General features: G+C 44.6%; 1 protein-coding gene across 10 annotated transcripts in view; it reads right to left on the bottom strand.

Moving 5' to 3' along the window:
• Positions 1-5928: 5928 nt before the first annotated feature.
• Positions 5929-26194, bottom strand: part of KIF1B (kinesin family member 1B) — a 325658-nt gene continuing 305392 nt past the window's right edge. For 5 of the 10 annotated variants that reach the window (XM_068538857.1, XM_068538850.1, XM_068538849.1 and 2 more), the window contains 12 exons: positions 25700-25826; positions 19049-19163; positions 18146-18279; positions 17336-17397; positions 16022-16167; positions 15593-15832; positions 14403-14474; positions 13263-13384; positions 11657-11806; positions 11105-11297; positions 10778-10896; positions 5929-10216 (listed from right to left, as the gene is read on the bottom strand). In XM_068538857.1, coding sequence (XP_068394958.1) covers positions 10174-10216; positions 10778-10896; positions 11105-11297; positions 11657-11806; positions 13263-13384; positions 14403-14474; positions 15593-15832; positions 16022-16167; positions 17336-17397; positions 18146-18279; positions 19049-19163; positions 25700-25826 — 1523 coding nt within the window. In that variant the 3' untranslated portion in view covers positions 5929-10173. The remainder of the gene's footprint in view (positions 10217-10777; positions 10897-11104; positions 11298-11656; positions 11807-13262; positions 13385-14402; positions 14475-15592; positions 15833-16021; positions 16168-17335; positions 17398-18145; positions 18280-19048; positions 19164-25699; positions 25827-26194) is intronic. The other 5 variants (XM_068538851.1, XM_068538855.1, XM_068538853.1 and 2 more) reach the window with 2 other exon arrangements.

Here is a 26194-nt window from a genome sequence, read left to right as displayed (position 1 = left end):
AAGAACTGCTAATCTATTTTTGAAGTGGCTATACCCTTTCCCACAAGCAGTGTACAAGGGTTCTAGTTTCTCCACATTCTCGCCAACGCTTGATACTATCTTTATGATTATAGCCATCCTAGTGGGTGTGAAGTAGGATCTCATCGTGGTTTTAATTTGCATTTCCCTAATAAGGTTGAACACATTTTCAAGTGCTTACTAGCTACTCACATATCTTCTTTGGTGAGACCTCCATTCAAATCTTTTGCTTGTCCACTTAAATTATTAGAATAGACTTATATCTATCGAAAAGTTGCTCAGTTCAGAAAGTTCCCTTATATAGCCCTCACCTTTCCCCTATTGTTAACATCTTGACACTACCATGGTATATTTGTCACAACCAAGAAACCAACATTGGTGTTAATACTATTAACTAAACTCCAGACTTATTATTGTAAGTACCACTTTTCCACTAATGCACTTCTCCTGTTCTGCTTCCATCCAGAACATTATGTCATCATGTCTCTTTAGTTTCCTCTGATCTAGGACAATTTCTTGTCTCTTCTTGTTTTTTATGACCTTAACAATGCTTAATTCTAGGTCCTTTGCCATTTCCATATACATTTTAGAGTCAGTTTGTTAATTTCTACACAAAACGCCCCTAGGATTTTATAGGGAGGGCGCTGAATCTGTAGATTATTTGGGGGAGAACTGCCATCTCCATTGATTTAGATCTTCTTTGCTTCAGCAACGTTTCCTAGTCTGAGTGTACAGGCTTCGCACTTCTTTCATTAGACGTATTCCAAAGCAACTTTTGTCTTACTGTGGATAGAATTTTCCTAATTTCATTTTCAGATTGTTCATTATTGGTATACAGAAACACCTAATATTTGTATGTTGATCTTCTGTTTGGAGACTTTGTTACCTGCAATCATGTCATCTGTGAATAAACACAATTTTACTTCTTCCTTTCCAATCTGAATGCCTTTTATTTTCTTTGCCAATGGTAGTGGCATTTTGATTGGGATGTTTAGTCTATTTCACGTGTAATGTATACTGTCGATATGGTTGGATACATGGGTCCATTTTGCTATGTTTTCTATGTCTCATGTCTTCCTTGTTCCTTTGTTCTCTTTTTACTGCTCTGTTGTGTTAATTTGTATGTGTGTGTACTACCTTAATCCCCAGGTTGATTTTTTTTCCCCTCTAGGTTGATTTTTTAACTATATCTTGAGTTATTTTCTTAGTGGTTGTCTAGGGATTACAATATGCATCTTTAATTTATTACAATGTACTTCAGCTTAATATTGAACATTTCTGGTAAATATAGAAACTTTACTACAATATAGCTCCATTTTCTCGCTGTCCCTTTTTGCTATTACTGTCATGTACTTTTTATCTGTATATTGTAAGCCCAATAATATGTTATAATTACTAGTTCAAACAGTCTTAAATTTTTTTTAAGAGAAAAAATATAAAGTGTCTTATATTTAATCATGCATTTATCATTCCAGAGATCTTCATCCTCTTTCAGAGACTGGATTTCGTACTTCAGCCTTGTAGCAAATGAGAGAGACTCAGAATCAGAAAATGCAGAGAGTAGCTTCAAAGAGGGCAAACAGAGCAGAACCTCCCCAAGCTCCTGCCATCCTCCAGGGGCTAACGATCTGCAGGATCCTTGACTGCAGGGCACCACCTCCCGTGTGTCCTGCTTCCTTCCCCGTATCAAAATAAGCTAATGCTTACGGAAGGTCCTTGGGAATTTCAAGTACTGTACGATTTAAGATACCATTATTAATATTGTCTAATTTGAAACAAGAAACTCAGCTCAGGGAAGTTGACTTTCTCAGCTAATTAGTGGCAGAACTGAACTTTAACCCAAGTCGACTAGGGCCGAGCCCAGCACTCTTTCCTAATCAGATTAGCAGGCCATAATTATGCAAACTCACAGAGACATATTTTCACAGAGAAATTGGGTATATCTGTACGTTAGAGACGTTTGGTTGACTTTAAGTGGAAAGGTAAGTTGAAATGAACTTTCAATGACTAGTTTGGGAGACCAAACAGCACTTGTAATAATTTTACAGGTAGAACTTTACACAATTGCTTTCTTCAAGATAGACCTTGTACCTCTCATAACTTTCAACTTTTTTGCAACTATTTCCGTTTTCTGTGACGCTTGGTTACAAGGAAAACCTACCATCAGATTTTGCTGCGGGAACAAATTGATTGCTCTAGTCTGAGATTTGGCAAAGGAGAAATTATGCTGAGTCAATGTGACTAAACATCTGGACACACCCAAGTTACCACTGCAAAGCATCATTTTAGGCAAACATGTTTAAATATCTAATCAAACAGCCAATAATTTTTTCTTCTATTACTAATGGTACATGCTACACGGCCTTCTCATTTCTTTGTTAAAGTGCTAACAACCAGCAAAAAATACTGCTTCCCAGCATGGTTGGAAAGCTACCGCAAACTGGCTTAAGGAGAGCAGGGCTGGGACAAAGGCAACTCTCCCCAGAGATGAATGGGGTAAAGCCAGGGCCGGCTGGGGCCAGAGCTTCATGCTGACCTTTAGTTTTTAGAAAACCCTCAAATTCTTGGCTTTTAATGGTTAAGTCAACTCACATTACTATTCACCTTAACAATTTTTTGCCTTGCTCTAATTCCCCAAATCCCAAATCAAAGCCTGGGCAGGAAGTCTACAAAAACCACCCTTCTCTGCAAACCTCCCAAGGCTGAATCCCTTGTTTGACTTACGTAAGAGGGTGTGTAAGTAACATACTAGCTGGGGCAGTTTGAAAATCCCGGCTCTGACCCTCACTTGCTGTATAATTCCTGCAACTGAACTCAAATGGCTTGTTTGTAGAGTGGGTAGGAAGAGCGATTTTGAAAAAACCCAGAGATCATATGTTCTAATGCCAGAGTGTACGCGTGTGATGTGCTCAGAAAAGCTAGAAATTTAAGACTGTGCAGAGACCAGAAGTTTCTCTCTTTTTTTTTCGGCCACGCCACGCGACACGCACGATCTTAGTTCCCCGACCAGGGATTGAATCTGCGCCTCCTGCAATGGAAGTGCGGAGTCTTGTCCACTGGACCGCCAGGGGAGTCCCCCAGAAGTTTCTAAAACCAAAAGTGGAATGACAAGAAAAATCAGATATAAAAGTAATGCATTAAATAAACATGTACCGTCCCACGGGACCTCCTGGTGTTCTATACTGTCAGCTTTGCAAGAGCCATGGTGACGACGTGACCCTGGATGAGGCCCAGATGTAAGGGACAACCCGCTTTATAAGAACTAATGCAGTTCAAACAAAAAGTCCAGTGCAGTTCAGGAAGACATGGCCTAGAGTTGACCAATGAGTCTCAGGGAAAAACCAATGACCAGGAGGCCCTGCGAAGGCTCCTGTCACTTAGCTCTCTGCCTGGGGGCTGCCTACAACTTGGTGTCGCCTCCTGGTACCGCAGATAAACAGCACTGCTCCCCCAGGACCCGGGGCTGAACTCCCCTCTCATGCCCCGCCAAGCCCCGCCGGCCACCTCCAGGGGATCACGCCAGCAAACTCTCTGTTCTGGTCTCGTCCCACTGTCAGGTTTTCCCTTCTAGTGCATTCATCCCCATCAGCAGACACACATGCTGGGCTATCGCCGTCCTTTAAAATAAAAACCTCTCCCTGACCTCTTGCCCCTCCCCCCTGTATTACTCACTCAACCTCTTCTCCTCCCACTTTCCCTGGCACCTACTCTGGGTAGGCTTTCTTCCGCACCACTCATGAAGATGCTCTACTCGCCGACGACCTCGCCAGAGCAGAGGCACTCCTGATGTCTCCTCCCATGTGAAGTGAGCTCTGTTACTGGAACATTCCTGCTTCCGCCAGCCCCTCACAGAGGGCCAGGAGAGAAACGAAACTGCCCGGGTTTGGGAGGAGCCCCTGGCATGGCCAGCCTGACCACTTCTTCCCTCTCTCTGGGGACCTCGGCTGCCATCAGGGAACCTCTTGGTTCACATGGAAGCTTATGAGAAATGCAGGGTCTCAGGCCCCACCCGAGGCCTCCTCAGCCAGAATCTGCACATAGTATGACCCACAGCACAGGGGAATCTTACGCACATTAAAGTTCAAGATGCACTGCTCCCGGCCCTCTAGTTCTGAGGCTCGGTATTAGGGAATTCATTTACCCACAGACATAAGCCACATTCTCTAACCATAGCTTTAACAGTAACGAAGGTGATATTTCGATCTTCTATCTGCCTTATTATTAGTTGGCTCTGAAATTGGGAAAAAGTGATGGCATTCACTGGCTCCCTCAAACTTCCTAGACCTCCCTGTTGCCAAAACCTGTGGTCACTGCTCAGTTCTTATTTTAACCCGCCAGCTGCTTTTGACACGGTTATCACTTCCTCCATCTTCAAACACTTCCTTAACTTCATTGCCAAATACCACGCTCTCCTCACAGCCACCTCTCCTGGTCCTTGCTGTCGTCCTCTCTTCCTACCGCTCCAGGCCGCAGAGCCCTTGGTTCTCACAGCTACTCGCTCCCCAGATCTCCCCACCTCTTGCCTTTATTGTCACCTTCATGTGACAGTTCCCAAATGTGTCTCCAGCCCCCACCTCTCCCCCTGAATGCAACTGCCTCGTGGACCAGACATGCAGGTGAACACGGCCACAACCAAGTCCTCTACTCAGAACCACCCCTCAGCTCTTCTAGAACCTCCCAGCCTCCTTCACCCTAGGGAACCGCAAGGCCGTCCTGTTTGCTCAGACACACGTCCCGGGAGTTTCCATCCTCCTTTTCTCGACATGCGGTCCCTCGCAGACTCTGAGTTCTAACAGTGAAACGTGGCCTGAATCTGGCCCTTTCTCCCCGAATCTACTGCGCTAGTCCGAGCCTCCATCCTCCCCCCGGGACGCTGTGGCAACAACTTCCCATTTGGCCCCCTTTCCTCCACGTGTCCCCCATCTCTACACACACAGGCTGCTCTCCACCCAGCCATCTGAATGGTCTTTTAAAACACAAATAAGATCATGGGACTTATCTTCTCAAAATCCACCCTTGGTTCCTGTTTCCCTCTAATGAAATTAGTTATCTAAGCCCTAAAAAACACCTGGTCTCTGGCTACCTCCTTACTCCATGCCGGCCTCCTTGCTATTTTGGAATCTTCTGAGGACACCGCTGCCTCAGGTACCTATTTACTCCGCGTGGAGACCTCTTTGCCCAGGGATTTGCATGGCTTACCCGGTCTTTCATTCAGGAGTCTACTCAAATGTCATCTCCCAAAAGAGGCCTTCCCTGACCACACAATCTAAAAAGACGCTTTCTTCCCATCCCTTCTAATCTTTTATTCAGCTTTACTTTGCTCTGTAACATTTTAAATTTGTATAACGAGTGTCTTCCCTCATTGGAATGGGAGGGCCCCGGGTACAGGGCCTGTTCTGTTCGCTGCTGAATCATCAGAATCCAGACACTTGCCGGGGACAGGTGGGCCCTCAGATACGCACTGAACGAATTGCTGCTTTTTGCCTGAATGCTGCTTCCCTTCCCTGCTTCCATTTCTCCCCAAATACCCAGGACAGTGGTCCCTGCTCATTCTCTGCTCACAACAGGAACTTGTTAAATTGACACAGTGAAAATTTCAACCCCTCCATCACCCACCCTACAACTACACTACAGAATCATTGGTAGGTATATAAACAGAGGCTTTGGGAGAAAAAAAAAAGCAAATCTTCCACCTAAAATAGCCACTTCCCTAACCGGGAGGAAAGTACTTTCGAAGAAACAGCATCACATTAGTTATATAATAACTTGCTGTTTTGCATTATCAGAAAGGACCATGTAGGTCACAGCATGGTGACATCTGTCCCAGAAGAGTAATATCTTTGCAAATCAAGAAAAATCTTTGTGTAAATACCTTTCAAAGGGTGTAGGAATAAACGCACATCAAGAGCCTTCTGATGCACTGGTTGTACCTTTATTATTTTTACCTCGTTCACTAATAGTTCCGTGATGCAAGGTTACCATACACAGTTAGATAATGTCTGCATTGCACATCTAAGGCTATACAGCAAAAGAACCAGAATTAGTACAAATACAAGAACTATATTTACATTCTGTATACTCAGGCTCCGAACATCAGATAATATTTACATAATAAAACACGAAAATGAGAATCTGAAATTAATAATGTACATTGTTGCTAAATGTGCTCAACTCCTTCCCTGGGGAGAGATCAGTTTGCAAAGTCTTGGTTCAAAAAGGCCACTTATGCTTCATGGGTTTTGTGCATGAGGATGGTGACAAGGGACTTGAAGTCTCACCGGACAAGTACATCAGAGCCACAAAGTCTAAGACGACTCATGAGAAGGCTGATGGATTCCTCAGGTGAACTGATGCCAGAATACGCAGCATGAAAAAAATTAACTTGAAGACATGAAAACAACACGCGACGGCCAGGGTTTGGCAAGAGACCAACCTCAACTCGGACATTCCGTCTGAGCACAAGCCGTTTTGGCTGAGTTTTTAATGTGAAATTTGTATCACCTCTACCTTCTTCCTTTAAATGACTAGAGGCTTCCCTAAGATTCGATGGGGCTCGAACACAGGTTTCATAAATGGCCTTTTGAACAACAGCAGCAGATCATCTCTCAGCTGATATCTCCATGTGCTAATAAGGAAGCACAAATCAATACATTCCCGCTACACAGTCACGCTCTGGCCACAGCGGACAGCTGCAGTGCACACGAGCTCGAGTCCTAGTGAAAATACATTCAGCAAACCTTCTGAGGGCAGCAGCAAAATCAGTCTCTTTCTTTTTAAAGAGCAGGTTAACAATCACATTTTAAAAAGGGAACCAAAAGGTAGAATGAAGGACCCAAGTCAAACAAGAAACGAACAAGCCCTGATACTGTCCAGGAGAACCCTAGTGGAACCCAGACGAGGGAACGCCAAGTACCAGCAGGTGCTACACGCTAGGTCATCCTTGCTTTTCCAGTTCAATGTGCAATTAATTACAGCTGTATAAATATACAAATACCTTACAAAATTAAATATCCCTGTAAATCAGACAACAAGCAGCAGACAACAAAGTCTTTGCTTTGATATATGTGCCAGGAGAAGTCACTTTACTTTAGGTACCAAAAGATCTTCCACAATGGCGTAACTGATTCCTTCATCTTACAAGAGCTGAAAAATCTCATCCAAAATATGAGTAGTCGTAGTTGGGAAAAATCATTTCCCTCGACTTCCCTCACATTATCAAAACGTATTGGAATCCAAGTGCTCACCCAGCTGCCAAAAGCAGCCCTTCCCTGCGCTCGTGGCTGCGTGCGTGGGCTGGCTGACCCCGCAGAGCCCGGCCTGAGAGCTGACTGACCCCCCAGGCAGGCGCAGAGACAAGGAGGGTGTGAGCACTGGTCTGGTGGAAGCTGTGAGGCCATATTTTGCTTTGGCAGGAGAAAGGAGGATGGGGGAAGGAGGGGAGGAGATGGTTACTTTAGCACTCATTTCTCCTAAATTTGTATAAGAGTGTTCTTTCTTGCTTTATTATTATTATTATTTGCTTGTTTAAAGGTGTGTTTTAAGAAAAAAAAAAAAAAAAAAAAAGGAAACAAACAAACAAACCCTTAAAAGGTGGTTTCCTTAAAGGTTTGAGTTCTTTCAACTTTCCTGACACTATGGCTTCCGTGAAAGCCTCATAAATAATTCCTGCCGTAAATTCTCTCTCAGAGCTTCGAAGTGGGGACGGACCTGCCTGGAAAGGGAACACTAATCCTGAAACTGCTCCAACTCCAATCTGAAAACAGACCCCTAGAGAAAGGGGCACCAGTGGGGGCTGTGTGTACCGGGGAGCTGCAGCCAAGGCCCCCGCTGCCTCACAAGGCCTTCTCACCTCGGCCTCTTCTAGTATCTGACATTCCAAAGCAAAGACTTTCCAAGCCAGTTTTGTTCAAGTTAGAATAAAAAACAAGAGTCACCTCGCTGCGTCACTTGATTCTATCTCCCTCGGCTTCCCGGGCCTCCTTTTGCCACAGACATGGATCCGCCTATCAGACTTTGTAACGGCAGCAGCATCCAGGATTTAAATCGAAAAGTAACCTTCAAATCTCATCTTCGTTTCCCTGAAATCAGATTTAATTTCAGCCCAGGGAGCTGTCTCTAAGCACGGGCAGACCCTGGATTTGAGTGGACACTGGAAGGGCACATTGTGTCCATTAGACAAGAAACCTCTAACTACTTTAAAGTCTGAAGCACCACTTAGAAAACAAGTAACATTAGAGTTAGTGACCTACGTTTTAAGGAGAGGAAGAAAGTTAAAAAATCTACCATAGAATTTTTCTTGATCATTTTTCAGGTAAGGTCATAGCCTTTGATTTCTAGTCTTTCTTTTGTTAAGCTCTCCGTGACTCCCTTTTCCTCCTCTTTGCAAAGCAATTATGATGAATGAAGCCAGGAGATGAGCCCCTCCAGGAAGGCAGAGGCAAGGGTCTGGGTGCTGGCGAGCCTGCCCAGCACCCAATCTGCTGAGCGCACGGGCCCTTCCCCTTTGCTACCCGAGAGTCAGCACCCTCGAGGCGGAGGACCCCCGGTCTCCACAAAGTGGGAGCAAGCAGATACTTTCCTGAACACCTGAAGGATGGATGGTCAAACAGAGGTGTGAGCGAGGGCAGTAAAGGATGGCACAGAACAGCCCCAAGTCAACTGGCAAAGCAACTGAAGTAACTGGAGGCCTTCTCTCCCACGTCATTCCTGTGACACTTACTGCAGCTGAAAGAGAAAGAGCATCTTCCGCGATGGCCTCTGGAAGCAGGCGATCCTGTTCTGTCACAGAAGGAGGCCACCGGCAGTGAGCTCCTCCTTTCTCCTCTGGCAGTATTTCCACGCACGATGGAGATAACCAAGGAGGAGACAAACGACCAGGCCTGGGGCCAGGGTTCAGGTGGACCCTCTTCTCTGCCCCCAGGTGTCCTTTTGCTCTTAGTGGTGGCAGGAGGTCCGTTATAATTCTGGGGTCCAGAAAGCAAAGCCTGCCATGTTCACTTATCTATGAGCATAGGGAGACAAGCATCATTGAAAGTGTTTTCAATTTGACAAGGATCATCGAAAATGACCACTGGATTCAGAGGGAGACATCCAAGTATACTTAAGAGCTAGATTTCTTTGATCAAAGGGAGCTACAACAATCACAAGGCATTATCATAATCATAATGATGACAAAGACCATCAAGTTCATCACCAGATAGTGAAACACTCCCTCCTTGTGGGATATTTGTATATGACATCATGGCACTAATTCCAAACTGTACCACTGTCATTACTAACTCCAAGAACAGAACTGAGACTCTGAGAGAAGAGGCTCCCTCCCAGTGGAGACAAACAGCTCACAGGAGCCCTGCTGTGAGGAACTACGAGCATCCTACTGACCCCCACTGTCACGCCCAAGTCCCACGGTCCTTTGAAATCCATCAGCAATAGCCTTGGCTCTTTCCTTCTTATAAGGTCAACAGCAGCCACTGTCCCAAACCTGCTGAAAAGTCTCTTCCACTAAATGAAAATTACATAACTATGTTCTAAATAAGCCCCAATTTCAGAGAATATACATGTCCCATTTCTAAGCTCACTACAACCTTTTCCCTCAATGGAAAATGTAGGGATTAGTCATGGCAAAAAGAGACAGAAGGGGAAAAGGTAAGTTTTTTTCCTCTCAGGTTCTAAAAAAGACCAGATGTCTCTTCCTTTAGTCTCTAAGCCACCCAAGAAAAATTAAAATTATATCACAATGAAAAGAAAAAAGTATTATGTTGTCTTGAACAACAGACAGAGATATCCAAAGACAGCAGTACAGACATCAGAGGTGGTCATATGGGGACCTATCACACAAAAGGAAGCCAAAATACACCAAAAAATAATTGGGAGATTCACTGGATCCCCTCTGGGTTTTTGTTTTTCTGTTCGTTTTTTCCCCCCCTTTTGTTAGGCCACATGCTTCTAACAAGATTCTCAGCACAGGAAAAAAGAAAAGAGTACAGAGCAATGGGGATGGGGACCAGGAGCGATAGAAAAAGTGCTGGACAAGGAGGGACGAGCACTTAAGCCACAGGATCACACACAAGAATAACCATCAAGAATCACAAAGAGGAATGAGAGGTAACACTTTCTTTATCTCTCGGAAGGCGAGTGAGGGCGCTCGGCAGTCACCTAGAACTTCGGTTGGCTCGGGCATCTGCGGGAGAGTTTTGACCTGTGGGCAACAAAGGGATCAGAGGATCAGACAGATGGCAGGACTGGAAAACTGGATCCGGGGCTCTTGCCCTCGCAGGTCTTCCTCCTCTGGGCTCCCCTCCTTGCATGTCCTCCCATCCTGCACTGCAGGCCCAGGTCTCTAAGCCCCTGAACAAACAGGCTGGCCAGTGGTCCTCCTCACCCTGGGGACCCTGGGACACAAGCCCCTCACAGGATCTGAGGCTGGATCATACGGCTGAATATTGGGAGACCGTTAAGGTTCTCACAATCTTCCCTTTACTCGGTCCCACAGACCCCAGCTGTAGACCCCTTAAGAATAAAAAGTCAAAGCAGGAGATTAACTGGGTACAAATGTGACCAGAGTCTCCTTAGCCATTCGGGACACCAGATGCCACCTTATGAGAAGCTGAGGCCTCATCGCCACCTTACAACCACACTTACACTCCTGTCCTTCCTCTGTTTTAAACTTGTTTGCAACAAGACTTCCTTTTCTGTTTATGTTGACGTCCCTGGAACCAAAGACCAAGGAGAGGAAGCAAACACAGGAACAACTTCTTACCGTATTGTGCCAGCAAGGAGTGGGTTAAAGGCATATAACCAGTCGTTCATGTCTTTGTCATTGAGAGCCTGCAAAAGGACCCCACGGTGCTTTGTGCATACAGCAAAGGTGTTCGGTGTCTGAAAGAGACACAGGAAGATGAGACAAGTTACTATGGATACTGAACAATGGGGACCACCAGCCATATTCAGAGGGCACACAGCCCTTCACACTGAACGTTCAGAGACACCAAATACGAAAGAGAGATTCCACACCACACGACGGAGTTCAGAACTCAACAGGGAAGGCTGTGCGTGGCAATGAAAAGCAAGAGAGGGCAGGACTGACCTTCACCATGGCCTGCTGGTCCTCGCTGTATTCCACCTGCGCTGTGGACAAGTTAATGATGCCACGCTCCACCGGGTCTTTGTCACTGTTATAGATGAAGACATAGGGGCGACGGACCACGACAAAATGTTTAGCCCAGTTGCTGGAAAGTGGCTCCTTGAAATGCAGATATCCTTTCTTAGAGACCACTGAGCTGAAAAGGACAGTACAAGAGAGGTTAGTTTCTCACAAAAATAAAGTGATCATGAGCTGAGGGCCATCAAAACAGACCCAGGCCAAGTCCCTAGGCTGAACGAAACAGGCAAATGATCTGCTTGGTCTAGAATCTTATCTGCCGAAGAAATGCAGCATAAGAGCACAAAGCACCACCACCAACCACATGCTGTGCCGGGTGGCGGTGATACACCTGGAGCGGAAACCCAGCCCAGCACTCTTTCACCCCGATTCCATTTGCATTAGACTGTAATGCAGACCTCATGTAGAAGAGCTGAAAGTAAATTCCTGCTAATTTGTCTTTTAATACCTGGCATCACTGTTCAATATAGTACTCACCCCGGTCTCATTTCTTCAATATCTGGAACAAGATTGAGAAATTCATTTTTTCCTGCTCGGGCCAAATAGGGCGTTTCCAGAGCTGGGACAATCTGAAACTGTTCAAATTCCGGGCAGGGACTAGAGGCCCGGGAATTGGCTTCTGGGGTCCTTGAAAAGAGAGAGGTTAGGAAGAAAGGGGTAACAGGTGCTTCAGTAAGGTCAGTACACAACCATCTCACCAGGAGGAACAATGCGTCTCCCCGAACACCAGGGACCTTGCAAACATCAGTTCCAGAGAGCTTGGCTAAGACGACAAAGCTGGCATCCGAAACGTAACCCCAAATTCACCTGGTGTCCTCCTTCGGCAGTTACAAAGGGAACTCATCACTGATGACCACCAAGTCACTCAGTCTCTCTTCCTATCCTGACGCCCTCTGAACAGAAGGGTACTGGACACGAACTCCATTCCTTTATATGTTTCTATTTCGTCTCAAGGCCACACCTAGGGCACCACCTAGGGCAGTGGTTCTCAGAGTGAGCTCCCTGATCAGCAGCATCAACTCCACCTGAAAACTTGTTAGACATTCAAATTCTCAGGCTCCAACTCAGACACACAGAATCAGAAACTCTGAATGGGGTTCAGCCATCTGGGCTTTAACAAGCCTCCCAGGAGACGCTGATGCCACTGAAGTCTGAGGGCCGCTGCCCGAGGGACTGGCAGAGCGAGCAAGCAAACAAATGGGAAGAACCTGGGCTCCTAAGTGACTGTCTGGAGCAGAGGTGCCCCACCGACCAGGTCCAGCTCAGAACTGATGCGTGAGAAATAATCCCCATGCTCTGTATCGTTATCTTTGCAGAGCAGCTTAGTCTAATTAATTGTATTTCACCAGTTCCAAAAAGCCCATTTTTCTGAAACTTTTCCATTTCTCGAATTGGGATGCATCTTGTAATTGATGGCATGTCACGTTTTAGTTGGCACTGCTTTTTCTTTTAGTGGCATATAAAAATAATGTCTTAAGAGTTGATGGCATCCCAGATTCAATTAAATTACCTGGTTGTGTTATTTTCTCCAGCCCACTGCCTCAGTGTTGATACAGGAAGACAGACAGCTGGCTGATAACCAGGTGGGCTGTGACAGGTGAGCATAATGAACGGAGACGGGGCAAAGGAGACTGATGGCGCATTGCACGGCAGTGATTCTAATGATGAATTCATGGAATCATTCATGGACTTCATCTCTATTCTTCTTACCTATATGTTTTATTGTGTCATTAAAATATTTTTTCCAAAGTAGTTTCAAAATATTTTTCCCAGGACGGGGCTTCCTGTGTCTGATCTGACTGGGGAGACAATCAGGGGTGTGAATACAAGAACAAATCACGCAAAAGGGGATGAAGAAGAGGAGTCAGTGACTTGATGCAGAAAGTTAGTAAAAAGTATGAGGTTAAGAGATGTCAGCAGCATCTTCCCAGTCACTGTGACATCCAGAAAAGGCTCCCACATGTTTCCCAAGGCTGCCTAGGGGGACGGTGCTGCCCTCGGTTGCGAACCACTGAGCCAGCGGAAGGTTGGCATTTCCCTTGGTTCTTACATTAGCTTTTGTCAGTGAAATCTGGGTACTTACTTCTGATCCAGAGAGTTGCTCCTAGCGTCTATCAGAGAGGGGCAGGTGGAGGAGGGAGTGAGGGTAGCACTGCTAAAACTGGACACAGAGGGATCCCGTCCGACTGGAGAGATATCAGACAACTGGAAGAAAACAGAACACAGCAAGTGGGATTCAGATGAACAAAACCACCTCTGCAGTAAGAAGCTTTGACAGCCAGTGACCTCACGTTCATAAATCCTCTTCTGTTTCAGGTCATTCAAGAAAACAATTCTTACGAATATTTTATGGCCTAAGTGTCAGAATAGGAATCAAGACATTTATAAAAGAGGCAAGGCTAGCTTTTTATACTTATAAAATATGTTTATATTTTATATTGCTACAGCCTCCTGCATTAACTAAATGACCCTATCTATGTGTGCCGAGAACTAAGAACAACGGGCACTGTTCTAAGAATATGGCAGAGGCCCTGCTGCTCTCCTGGAGCTTACACTCTAAGTGGAGAAGGCAGATAATAAACCAATCAACAAACACTTTAAGAAGTGTCAGGCAGGGATCAGTGCTACAGCAAAGAGTAAAGCAGAGAAGCAGGTTAAAAGGTTTCAGAGAGCTGCTGGCTTTACATAGGGCAGTTAAGGAAATCCACTCCAAGGAGGCCACATCTGAGCAGAAAAATGAAATAAAGAAGCGAATCATGGGACTATCTGGAAGGTTATACTGGGCCAATGCACAGCCACTGTACACAACCTCAAGGCGGAAAGCTTGGAGTGTCTAGGGAATAGCAAAAAAGGTGAAGATGACCAGAACAGAGTGAATGATGCAGAAATTCTTTGAAGTGTTCACCTCACTTTTTGTCGAAGGCAACAAAATTTCATGCCACCAAGAACCTCAGGACTTCTTGTGCCTTGCATATAATAATATATCACCCCCTGCAGAATACTCTTCTCCAAGGGATTCAGGGAAAAGCCCAAATGTTTCCCATCTCCTAATTACTCTAAGAGACACAGAAGAATACTTTTATCTTCAGAAGTCAGTGTTCTGACTGAAAAATTAAATAAACAAAAGAGCAGATATGTCATACATCCTCACATATAATGCTATGCCTATCTCAAGCCACCTAAAAGCAGCAAAACCTGAGGACAGGAAATGAGAGCTGCTCACCTTGCAGTCACTGATGCTGCCGTGCACCTGGCTGAATTCTCGGTTGAAAGTGTGGGTGAGAAGTTGCAGGCACTAGGGAAGAGAGAAGGAAGAGTAAGTTTCAATGGTTAAACAAAGCCCGGGATTAAAGCAGGAAGGGAAAATAACATGCCTAAGACTCACAGTGGAGCTCAGGTGCTGCTCAGATAGCTCTAGAAATTAACTGAGTACGTAGCAAGAGAAGCCTGGTACATGCCTAACAAAGACGATAAAATGAGTGGATAAAAAGCCATTCTCATGAATTACCATAAACACCATAGTTTAAAGTGCTTAAGAATGCAACAGCATCCCTTTCATTCTCCATTTGCCCTGGTACTAAAAGGCATGGAGGTTTCTGGATGGAAGCACGTTCCCAAATCAACCAGACGACCATTCGATTATTGAAACGAACACAAAATCCCTCTTATTTCTATATTCCATTGTCAGCCAGTTGCCCAGACCCACATACATGCTGGTGGTCATCCTCAACAACCCCTCTGCCCTCTCCTGCTGTTATCCAGGCAACAAGGAATGCGGATTCTACCTTCCAAATGTCTCTCCCATGATTCCTCGTCATCCCACACACCCCTGCCATAGTTAAAAACTTTACCGTTTCTCATCTGGATTACTGAAATAAAGAATTCTTTCTGCCTCTAGCCTGTCTCTTCACCACAAATCCATCCTCTTTACTGCTGCCAGAGAAATCTTTCTAAAACAAATACCTGTTTGAAACATTTCCAAGTCACTCCCGGAATATTCTGGACGCTTTAGTCCAGCACATAGACTCTTCGTGATCTGGCCCTGCCCTATCTCTCCAGCTCCATCTCCTGTCCCTCTCCTGCACGGATTCCCTCACACTGATCATGCAGGACGCCGCTGGCTCTCTCCTGCACATCCTTCCAAGGTCAGTCCACGAGTGCCCTCCTGGGCAGGCCTCTCCTCCGGCTCCCCCAGCATTCTCGACCACACCTCTATTATAAGCTTGTCACCCCCTCGCCTGTCAACTTATTCAGGGTAGAAGTTAAGTCTCATTTATTTCTATATTCACAGTGTGAGCACAGGCCTTGAAACAGAGGCCCTCAAAGAAAGATGAAGATGCAAGTGGAAAAACAGAAACACCAGCTCACAGAGCCTCACGGGGGAAAATGCTCAGCAGAGGCAGGGAGCCACACCTTGGTAGCCAGCTCTTTCTCTCGATCCACCAGGCTTTCAATGTCTGTGGAGTCGTAGCCACTGCTCTCACTGGGTGTGATGGCACTTTCAAAGGTGGTGGTTGAGATCTGAGAGGAGATGCTGGTGGAGGTGCTGAGGGTCCCACTGCTGAGGCTGGGGGACAACGAGTCGCTCAGGGATGTGGGGATGCTGTCACCAAGTCTCTCACGGAGCAGCAGGAAGTGGCGGGTTTTCTCCACCTGAGAAGATCAACACTACAGCCTCAGCAAACACAAAGCTCATCAAGATCTTAATAAGCAACATATTACGCCTCCATCATGATCGAAAACTGCAAAGCCAGGATCACAGACAGGAGGCGAGTGTAAGACTGATGATGCTATGGGAATCTTGCCCGAGAGTTCACCTGCGCACCCCGTGCCCCGGGATACCTCGTGCAGGAGCTCCAGCTTCTCCAAGTCCCACTGGTGCTCAAGGATGAGGCTGTCTCCACGAGGCCGCCAGCCTGCTAAGTTCTCTTCTCCCCGCACATACGCCACTGATGTGTCCAAGATTTTCCTTCTCCTCCTCTGCATGCCTGAGATAAGAGGAAACAACTCTTTTTTCCAGAAAAAAATCCAATTCCAATTTTAGCTCAAAATGAATTAATAATTCACAATATATGCACACTGAGACAGTTTAGTCTCAAGATACATGGGATTTTGATTATTAATAAAAATTTATCCCTTCTGCCCCAAAGCAACTCTCTAAACTTCTTTTAAAAACTGAGTTTTATATTCTTTAATAATTATGAAGCTGGTAATGCCTCTTGAGAAAATGCTAGTTATTATGTTAAGTGAAAATACAGAGATTAAATAGTCTGTACGCTATTGTTCTAAATATATAAAAACACACTCATAGGAAAAAAGTGGGAAAAATGTGAGCTACCTCACATTTGGTAGCTCAGTTAAGATGGTAGATGACAGACCGGTTTAGCCTCCATTATTTCCCATTTATTTTTAAAAATATTACGCTGGTTTCACATACAAGAGACATGAATTTATGTTAATTAAAAAATTTCTGAAGGAACTACCTAGACACTATAATTAGCCGCTATTGGGACTTGGATTCATACTCAAAGTCTTCTTTTTTTATCTCAATCTTACCTGTGGGCCTTGGCCTCTTTTCCACATATGTTCTCTAAACCGACTCAAATTTACACTAAATGTTTTTAAAAACCCTGACTTGTGTCCACGTTCCAGTTTACAAACATGGAAACGTAGAGTGCTGTTGAAGGCCACCAAGCTGGAGGAACAACAGCAGTTCAAAGAGACATTAAAAAGGACACAGAACAAGTTCAACTTAATAATTTGTCTTTCTAGAGCGTAGGAAATTCCAATTCTAGGTTGAGAGCACCTGTAAAGTTATACTGTCAAGTTACCTTTGGGGTTAAGGTGGAGAGGGAAATGGTTCTGAAGTTTTCCAAGCCAAATTCACTCTAATACACTTGAATTTGTTATAGTATTCCAGAGCCCAGCAACATTTTGTCCCATACAGCTTTTATGACTGTATTGCCTGTCATAAACCAAACAGTGCTGCAACTCAGAAAAAGGAAACTCCCACCACCACCACAAAAGTGGCTTGTAAAATATAACTGGCTTCTCAAAAATGTATATCTATCCCACAGGGGTGGGGTAGATTTTTGATATACTGTACTCCAGTCAAATGCAAAGGTAACTATCACTTTCCTGATCCATAGAGCTTACCTGGACTACCTGTGTCTGCCATCTTGCATAAACTGAGTTCATAAATTCCAGTGACTCGATTGCTATTTGAATTAAAACAAATAAACAACTGCTTAATTTCATATAGAACAAAACCAGGAAAATCTCAATTCTCTCTGCTTAAAACACTGTCTCCTCCGCTGGGACTGCAATCCACCCTCAAATATAATTACAGACATTTCTTATCAGTCACTGTTCTTTTCCTGTTCTGAACTTAAGAATAAAACTGAATGATAAACTAGAAGATTTATAATACAAATGTGAAGATTAAAATTTTGCCTTTTCTTACCACAAGAAAGAAAAGATGAGGGGGGAAAAGTCTGACTAGAATGAAATGATAAACATCAGTTTCTGGGGCGTGTGGTTAGGAAGGGGACTGAAGCTTCTACTGTGTTAGTAATACTTAATTTTTAAGCCGGGTAGTGATGCACAGGTAGTCACTGTGTTATTCTTCGTGTATATTCATATATCTTAAACATGAATAAATCTTAAAAAGAAAAAAATCCCAATGGTATGGTAAGCTGTTAGAAATAAAAATAATGACATTTAAAAAGAACACTTAGTCCCTACAAAATTGTTTGAGAAGTGTTCACAATGGAACATTCCTTCCTTCCCTCATTAACTCATCTATCAATATTTTATTAAATGCCAACATTCAAGTCACTGCACTCCAGGTATCAGTTACCAAAACGGTTTATAGGTTGTGAACTAACTCTGAAACCAGTAGCTAGAAGACTGCTGATTCCGTACAGGGTACACCAACTGGAAGCTAAACTTGTCTCAAAAACTTACGAGTCTGGTGACTTTGAATAGCCGCTGCCAAAGAGGCTGCGCAGTGAGCGTGGCGGCGAGATCTTGGCATCCCGGGAATAGAAGACCATGCACACATCCTTGGTGATGACAGCTGGCTGGATACAATGATCCAGCTGAAAGCAAACAGGAGTGGGCTCCGATTAAACACAGACAGAGCAGCTGTGACCACAGTCTGGGCACTACCGTATCTGGAAAGCTGCTCCCAGATGTGGGGGGTGGAGGATTTCAGCTCTACCGATGATTTCAACAGCAAATCAGAAGATGATACGTGCAAGGTCAGGTGGTGTTGCCTGCAGATGCGTTTATTTTTCTCAAAGTTTGTTTTCTGTAATAACGGCTAGTATTTATTACTCGTTATATGCCAAGCACTGTCTGTTCTAAATCCTTTTCTGTGACCTCTCAACAACTTTCTGAGATAAATGCTATCATTATTACCCCTGTTTAAAAGACAAGGAAATTGAGGCACAGAGAGATGAAGTCACTTGTCCAAGGACACGAGGGCAGCAAGTGGCAACACAGGGACTTGAACTCAGATGGGCTAGCTCCAGGGTCTGCGCTGTTAACCACTACTAGGCTCTGCCCACAACTACGAAGACAAGAGGCGGTATTCTTAAAATCATACATTCTCTGAAGAATGGGAATTGGGCTGCTAAAGCTGATGCTGTAATAAAAGTTATGCGACTTTTTGATTAACTAGAGACTAGGAACAGAATTTAATATAACCAGAACAGTTAGCAAAGTATAATAAAATAAATAACTTAAGGATGTGCAGGGGGAAAGGAAGACAAAATCAGTCAAATCTTTCCTCCCCATTTCCTATTGTAACTTCCCCACTGTTCAGGGCTGGCTGTTCACGGCAACTCAAGTTGTGGGTCTTCTCACCTCCAGGTAGGCCGACAAGGTCATGTAGATCTTTTCCCCGTAGGGTGTCACTCGGTTCAGAAGGAGGGAGTTATGGAGGGAGCTATCCCACACGGCCTCGAAACGATAGAAGGTCCTAAGGTCAAAAAGGCAAGAGGGAGTCATCCAGAAGAAGCTGACGTCACCTCAGTCCAGGCACTGCCATTGTCAGTAATGCTGCAGAATCCCACACCGAACCAGCATTTCCAACTTATCAAAGTCTAACGACAGAGCAGAACCTGCGCCTCCGAGGAGGAAAAGGCAGGCCCCCCCTGCTCTTGCCCTCCACCCATCGTCAAGGAACACTTAAGCTATGCTTTTTGTTGTTTGTTTTTTGACAAGCCTGCTTCTCCTCTGCCTATAAACATAAAAATAGTGAGATCAATCAAAGGGATTAAGATGAAAAGGAGAAATGAGTATCAACAGAAACTAAAACAGGAAAGAAAGATTAAGTAAGCTCCTCAGTCAGTGATGAGGGCCGGAAGCAAAGATTCAGTCACTTGGAAGCTGCAGTCTTTGTATCTCGAACCCATTCTGCTGAGCCTCAGAAATGTCACAAACACATCTGGGAGGGTTCATGAAAGAAACAGTATAGAGAGATTTGTTTTAAATAGAAGAATAAGCGGTTATTCTTAGCTGACATTTCAGTAAAAGAGAATGATTTTTTACACCAGAGCTAGCCATCTACTATTTATCAGTCTTCCAAAAAATCCACAGAATCTTACATTCAAATAACAACTAGAAGCCTGATTATTTAATAAACACCCATAAACTGGTTTTTGAAGTTGTTTTAATATCTTTCTTTCCTCTTACTAGTAAAACACCATAGACCCAACTTGGCATTAAACCTTCCAGCTCAGCAAGTCTCACCTGAAGCACCGTCCTGAGTTCAACAGCAGTGTCACAGATCAGCTCCCAACTCGACTCCCCATGTCCCTCCCTCAGACCCCCGTTAGGACTGTTGGGGAAGACACTTCGTCCACCCCTTCAGAGTGGGCTTCCCATCACCACTAGCTCTCTGCACGTGTAATACACCCCGCTCAATTCAACTAGAGTTCTGCACACCTCCCCTGCCCAGTACGTTCCTCCTCATTCCTTCCCAAATGGTAACCTCACTGCAGCTGTCTTTTCTAGGTGTCCCATGACAAATAGCTGGCATACCTTCTCTTTAAACACATCTCCATGCTTCTTTCTCCAGAAATAAACAGAGAAAACAATACTTAAATGAACTCCGTAACCACACCTCATCCTCTGAGTGCCAGTGTTTGAAGCCTGATTATTTCATCTTGTAGCTACTTCTAGATCTAAGTCTTCTTGAAGTACAGTTGACCCTTGAACAACAGGGGTTAGGGGGCTGACCCTCCATGCAGTTAAAAATCTGTGTGTAACTTACAGTCGGCCCTCGGTACCCGAGGTTCTGCCTCCACCAATTCGGCCAACTGCGGACCACGTAGTATTGTGGTACTTACTATTGAAAAAAATCCACACGCAAGCGGACCCGCGCAGTTCAAACCCACGTTGTCCAAGGGCCTTCGGCTGTACATGATACTCTCTCAAACATCTAGCTTTTGAGGCAGTGTGTATGGGTCAAGAAAATTCTCTACAAAGACACCAAAGGAATATAGAGACAACTAACAGGACAAAGACGGACAAAGCAACCGAGAGACCCAAAGAGCAACCACAGCAAAGGACGACAGAAGCCCTTCCCCAGCTCCTGGGCTCACTGGGCTCAGCAGAGAACCCTTTATGCACCCACAAAGCTCTGTTTCGATCAAATCTAAATTGTAATTTGGTTTAAGACAAATTCTAATATTGGGTGGTGAAATCCATTACTTAGCAGAAGCCACTTGAGGGCTCTGTCCCTGAGACTGCTCTTCTATTGTGTCCCAGGGTCTGTCGAGGCGCCCGGAATGGGGTCTGCCTGTCGCACTGCAGGTCTGGACACCCCATGCTCAGTGAAGTGAGGCCCCTTCTCAGGGCGAGGGCCTGTGTTACCCTGGAGACACGTGACAGCAACAGCACTTCACCACTGCCTGGAACCCGCCACTCATCAAGCGCCACACCAGAAGCCAAGCACCTCCCGCTGCCAGTATTCAGGGTTCATGATTCCCTTTCCACTGAGGCAGATGTTTTGAATTTGTGTGAGAAAGCCTCTTCACATTTCTGTTTTCTGGTTTTCGCTTAACCTAAAGAGGAAATTTCACTGGCAGAAACTTGGCTAACATAGAAAAATTCTGACATCACTAAAATCTCCCTGTATTGGGATGGGGAGGGGGGGAAAGGTGGGTTTTTTTCTTTTGTTTTGTTTGGTGCCTGGGAGTTACTGCAGCACATTCTTTTGAAATACTCACCAAGGGTGGCAACTCTTGAGAGGCGGTCGTTAAGAAATACAACCAAGACTGATGAGAAATGTCAACGAAATCAAGCTAGCAAGAGAATGTGGAGTTAGAAACAGGGCTGAGTCCTGAGACATGCTGCCCTGTATGGTGCTAAGGTGGTCAGGAAATAATCCCAAATGGATTTCTCAAGATGTTCCGGACAACAGCAGTGTGTGTGTATGTGTATGTGTGTGTGTGTGTGTATGTGTGTGTGTGTGTGTATGTGTGTGTGTATGTGTATGTGTGTGTGTTTATGTGTTGTGTGCGTGTGTATGTGCATCTTTAAAAAAACATTTAGGCTATATTGTCATGTATCACTTCCTTCAGTTTTCTTCCCTAAATCAGACGAAGAGAGAGATGGGGGAAAATTTCCTTTACTACTGAACCAGGAACTTTTTCTTTTCCAAAAGCAGAAAATAAATAGATGAGACAAGCAGTCCTGACACGAGAAAGAGAAATGTTTAAAAATAAAAAAAGTATTTCTCACAGACTCAGCTACTCAAATAACTAAATTGGTCTCTACTACTACACAGGACAAAACAAAGAAAAAAGTGAACAATTATGCAAGCCTGAGATTCCTCATGAAATGAGGGGGGTAACAGTCTACTTTGTAATGTGGAAGAGGAAAACTTGAAGGGGCACAGAATAAAACGGGCAAGTTTACTAAATGGAATGAGAGAATAATTAAGAACTCTACAAATTACTTAAGAGCCTATATGTGAAACTCTACATGCATCAGAAAAACCCAGGGCACAAGGGTGCAGAATAAGGTCTTGCTCTATCCTAGGTGGGCGCAAGTTTACATGGGGGAAAACTATTAAATTAAAATAGCAGTCAAAGCTACATAAGACATAAAGCATTCTGATAAACTAGAATCTTTATGTGCAAAAAAGCAAACAGAAAATACCTAGGAATATCCTTATCAAGAAAGAGCCTGCAAAAACACAGAAAAAGCTTTTGTTAGTGCAGCAAAACAAAAAAAAAAAGGAAAAAAGAGAGGGAGAGAGAGAGAGAGAGGAGAAGAGAAAAATATATATATAAAAAACACAAATTTGCTGATAAGCAAAAGTGAATTCAAGTGGACAATTAACAGAGAATTCCATGGGACACAATTTGATAAAGGGCTTACAATGACACGGGTCCCTCTCCTGAGACGTTCAGTTAAGGAAATGCTGGGCACAGAAGGGAAAGTGGAGACCACCTCTATTAACATCCCTTTAGGAGGTGACTTACTATTGGAAATGGTAGGAAGTTGCTGTGGAGTTAAGGGAAAACCAAGTCAGTAGGTAACAGAAACGCGGGGCTGGGAAGAAAAGGAGTAATGGCCCTTGCCAGCTGTGCTCCACTATCAATATATCACAAGAGCCCTCTAATTACGTATGTAATACACCCAACTGGAGTTCTGTAAGTTCAACTTTAAACATTAAACCTTAGGCAAAAAGAGCAAAAGCTCTCTTAACCAAACTCCATTTAGCCACTTACCAAATGAACTTATGCTCTCCACATCCCTACAATGTATAGACTGACGTCCATGTCTCACTGAACATTATTCTAAAATAAAGAGGTAGCTCATCGCCCAGACAATCTGCCCCAAAGAGCTGAGTTTCATGCTTCTCAAGTGTCAGTAGTACAAACCTGTTCATGCGGTTGTATTTGTTATTATAATTATCTAGTTTAATTAAATACTAGATAAATCACTGAAACATGAGGGCAAAAAGAATTTTTGTTTAGTGTGAAACAAAACTAAGTGTGGAAACTTAGCGTGAAAAATAAATTGAACATTTTAAAAAGACTTGATAATGGTGAGTTGTTTAAAAAAACAGCTGTTAAGTTTGGGTGAGATCAATGTAAAAGAAAGAGGGAGATAAAATTTTGATGACATATGATAAAAAGTTCAAAGGATTTTGCACTTAGATTTTCTTCATAGGTTTCTAGTTCCACCAAATTGAAAAACAGGTGATGAATTATGGGTGTGGCTTTGCAAGAAAGACAGTCAGAAGTCTAATAAATGAGCCTACAATTAAAGAAAAGGCCTTGGCCCTACAGCAAGAGCTTGACAAATTAATGTACATTTATATACTTTAAATTAAAATAAGTGTTTTAAAGTCTGTATCTTCTTTTTTAAATTTTTATTTATTTATTTATATTTTGGCTGTGTTGGGTCTTTGCTGCTGCGCGCGGGCTTTCTCTAGTTGCAGCGAACAGGGGCTACTCTTCCTTGCGGTGCACAGACTTCTCATTGCAGTGGCTTCTCTTGTTGCGGAGCACGGGCTCTAGGCGCGCGGGCTTCGGTAGTTGCGCAGGCTCAGCAGTTGTGGCGCACGGGCTTAGCTGCTCCGCGGCATGTGGGATCTTCCTGGACCAGGGCTCGAACCCATGTCCCCTGCATTGGCAGGGGGATTCTTAACCACTGCGCCACCAGGGAAGTCCCTCTTTTTATTATTCTTGACTTTAGCAACTTTTTTTTTTTTTTTTTTAACCTTTTCGGCTGTGTTGGGTCTTTGTTGCTGCACGCGGGCTTCCTCTAGTTGCGGCGAGCAGCGGTTACTCTTCGTTGCGGTGCACGGGCTTTCTCACTGCGGTGGCTTCTCTTGTTGTGGAGCACGGGCTCTAGGGGTGCAGGCTTCAGCAGTTGCAGCACACTGGCTCAGTAGTTGTGGCACGCGGGCTCCAGTAGTTGCAGCGCCTGGGCGCAGTAGTTATGGCACGCGGGTTTAGCTGCTCCGCGGCATGTGGGATCTTCCCAGACCAGGGCTCAAACCTGTGTCCCCTGCGTTGGCAGGCAGATTCTTAACTGCTGCGCCACCAGGGAAGTCCCAGCAACTTTTTTGATTAACTCTAATCTTCTACTGGGAAAGATAAACTGCTTCTAACAAAGCCAGATTCATCTTCTACAGCATGTGACACACTTCCAGACAGGAATCAAAGGACTTTTGAAGGTTACTCTAATGTAAGCAAGTTTAACATAACCAGCACTTCAACCAAACACCATTTTTCCCTGTTTTGCGAAGTACCACAGTGAAGTTTAAGATATACTTCTCATAGTTGCAAGGAAAATGTGGTGAATGCCAGCTGATACTTGCTGTAAATGTCTGGCAGAAGAGGGAACGTTATGTGGGGTTAATGCTGACTTCAGAGAAATGGTATTGTTCAAGATTTTGCCCAGGAATGGGCCAAGGGGGGGGGGTCAAAGCACCCTACTTTACCACTGCCACACCCCCTCCACATAGGTACACACCCTCTCACCCACCTTCCCTTTCTGTCCACAGTTCCTGCCAGCTCCTCTGACTGGCAAAGAGCAAACAGACATTTGTTTCCTTTTCCTCACTCCCATGCAAAACAGTAACACACAGAAACAATGTAAAGAAATTAATCCTGGCCCAAACTTTTCATTTCTGCTTCTGCTTACTGTCTTATTTTTCCTCTCCCTCTTGCCAACACATGTGAGCAACTTTTTTAGGAACAGGCAGACAACAGGAAAATCCTGTAATTCGAAGGCTGAGTTCTGAGCCCACATTAGAACAAACAGCCACTCCTGTTTCCTAGCCCTCACCACGTAGAGAAATGGGAGTCTCTGTGCACGATGACGGGACTCCTTTCCCAGGGAGGTAGAAGCGCCCCAGCAGATTTATTTCCAGCCTGACACGGGAAAGTAGAACGGCTACGTACTTCATGCATTGTCATCACTTGATTGTAAAATGGAATTCTAAGGGAAACTAATTTAAAATTTAAAACAAAATTCATTATTTATAGCAGCCAATCTTAGTCAGAAGAGTTTATAATAATGTATTGCCTTTATGCATAAAGGAAAATGAAAAGCAGATACTGAGACTCCTTGAGCCAATACTGGCAGCAGCAAAGATGAACACAAGAGGGTGCACTATACCTTAGAGGGCATGTTCCCATGACACCCCAGGCCGAGAGGTCTTTCTCCACAGCAACCACCTCATAGGAAAACATTCAGTCTTAGCCGTAATTAAATTGGACTTTTAAACCCTTGGGTGGCATGCTGAGTTTTCTTTTTCTGCTTTTTCTCTGTCACTGTATTACATCTACTCAAGCTCCCCAGGGGATAGAACATTTCCATTCTCTGGGGGTATCATCACATACAAGTATCTCCAATGATTTATGTATTTATTTTTGAAGAGCAGGGCGGGCAGGGGAGGAAACAGGGAATTTTGAAGTGAGAAGGGGGGAGTCATTAATGAACAAGGAATCTACACTGAACCACTCAACCCCCCTAGGGCTGACTTACCACATTCCCCGGGTGCCCCACCTGCTAGAGTTGTGGGAAGACTTCAGGTACTTGGCAGAGATGATATTTAAGGAGAGGATGGCATCAACTGCGGCTTCGTCCACCTCAGCTTTATTCCGAATCCGGCCTGAGAGAAAGAAGAAAGAAACCAGAACGTGGGTACATTTAAAAACAAAGTGGTAGGACTTCCCTGGTGGTGCAGTGGTTAAGAATCCGCCTGCCAATACAGGGGACACGGGTTCGAGCCCTGGTCCAGGAAGATCCCACATGCCATGGAGCAACTAAGCCCGTGCGCCACAACTACTGAGCCTGCGCTCTAGAACCCGCGAGCCACAACTACTGAGCCTGCACTCTAGAACCCGCGAGCCACAACTACCGAGCCCGTGTGCTGCAACTACTGAAGCCCGCGCACCTAGAGCCCGTGCTCCGCAACAAGAGAAGCCACCGCAGTGAGAAGCCCGTGCACTGCAATGAAGACTAACTGCCGCTCAACGC

Source organism: Eschrichtius robustus, chromosome 3 (assembly GCF_028021215.1).
Source record: "Eschrichtius robustus isolate mEscRob2 chromosome 3, mEscRob2.pri, whole genome shotgun sequence".
Taxonomy (NCBI): domain Eukaryota; kingdom Metazoa; phylum Chordata; class Mammalia; order Artiodactyla; family Eschrichtiidae; genus Eschrichtius; species Eschrichtius robustus.
The sequence above is the reverse complement of the archived record's forward strand: the minus strand, read 5'-3'. Positions and strand labels throughout refer to the sequence as shown.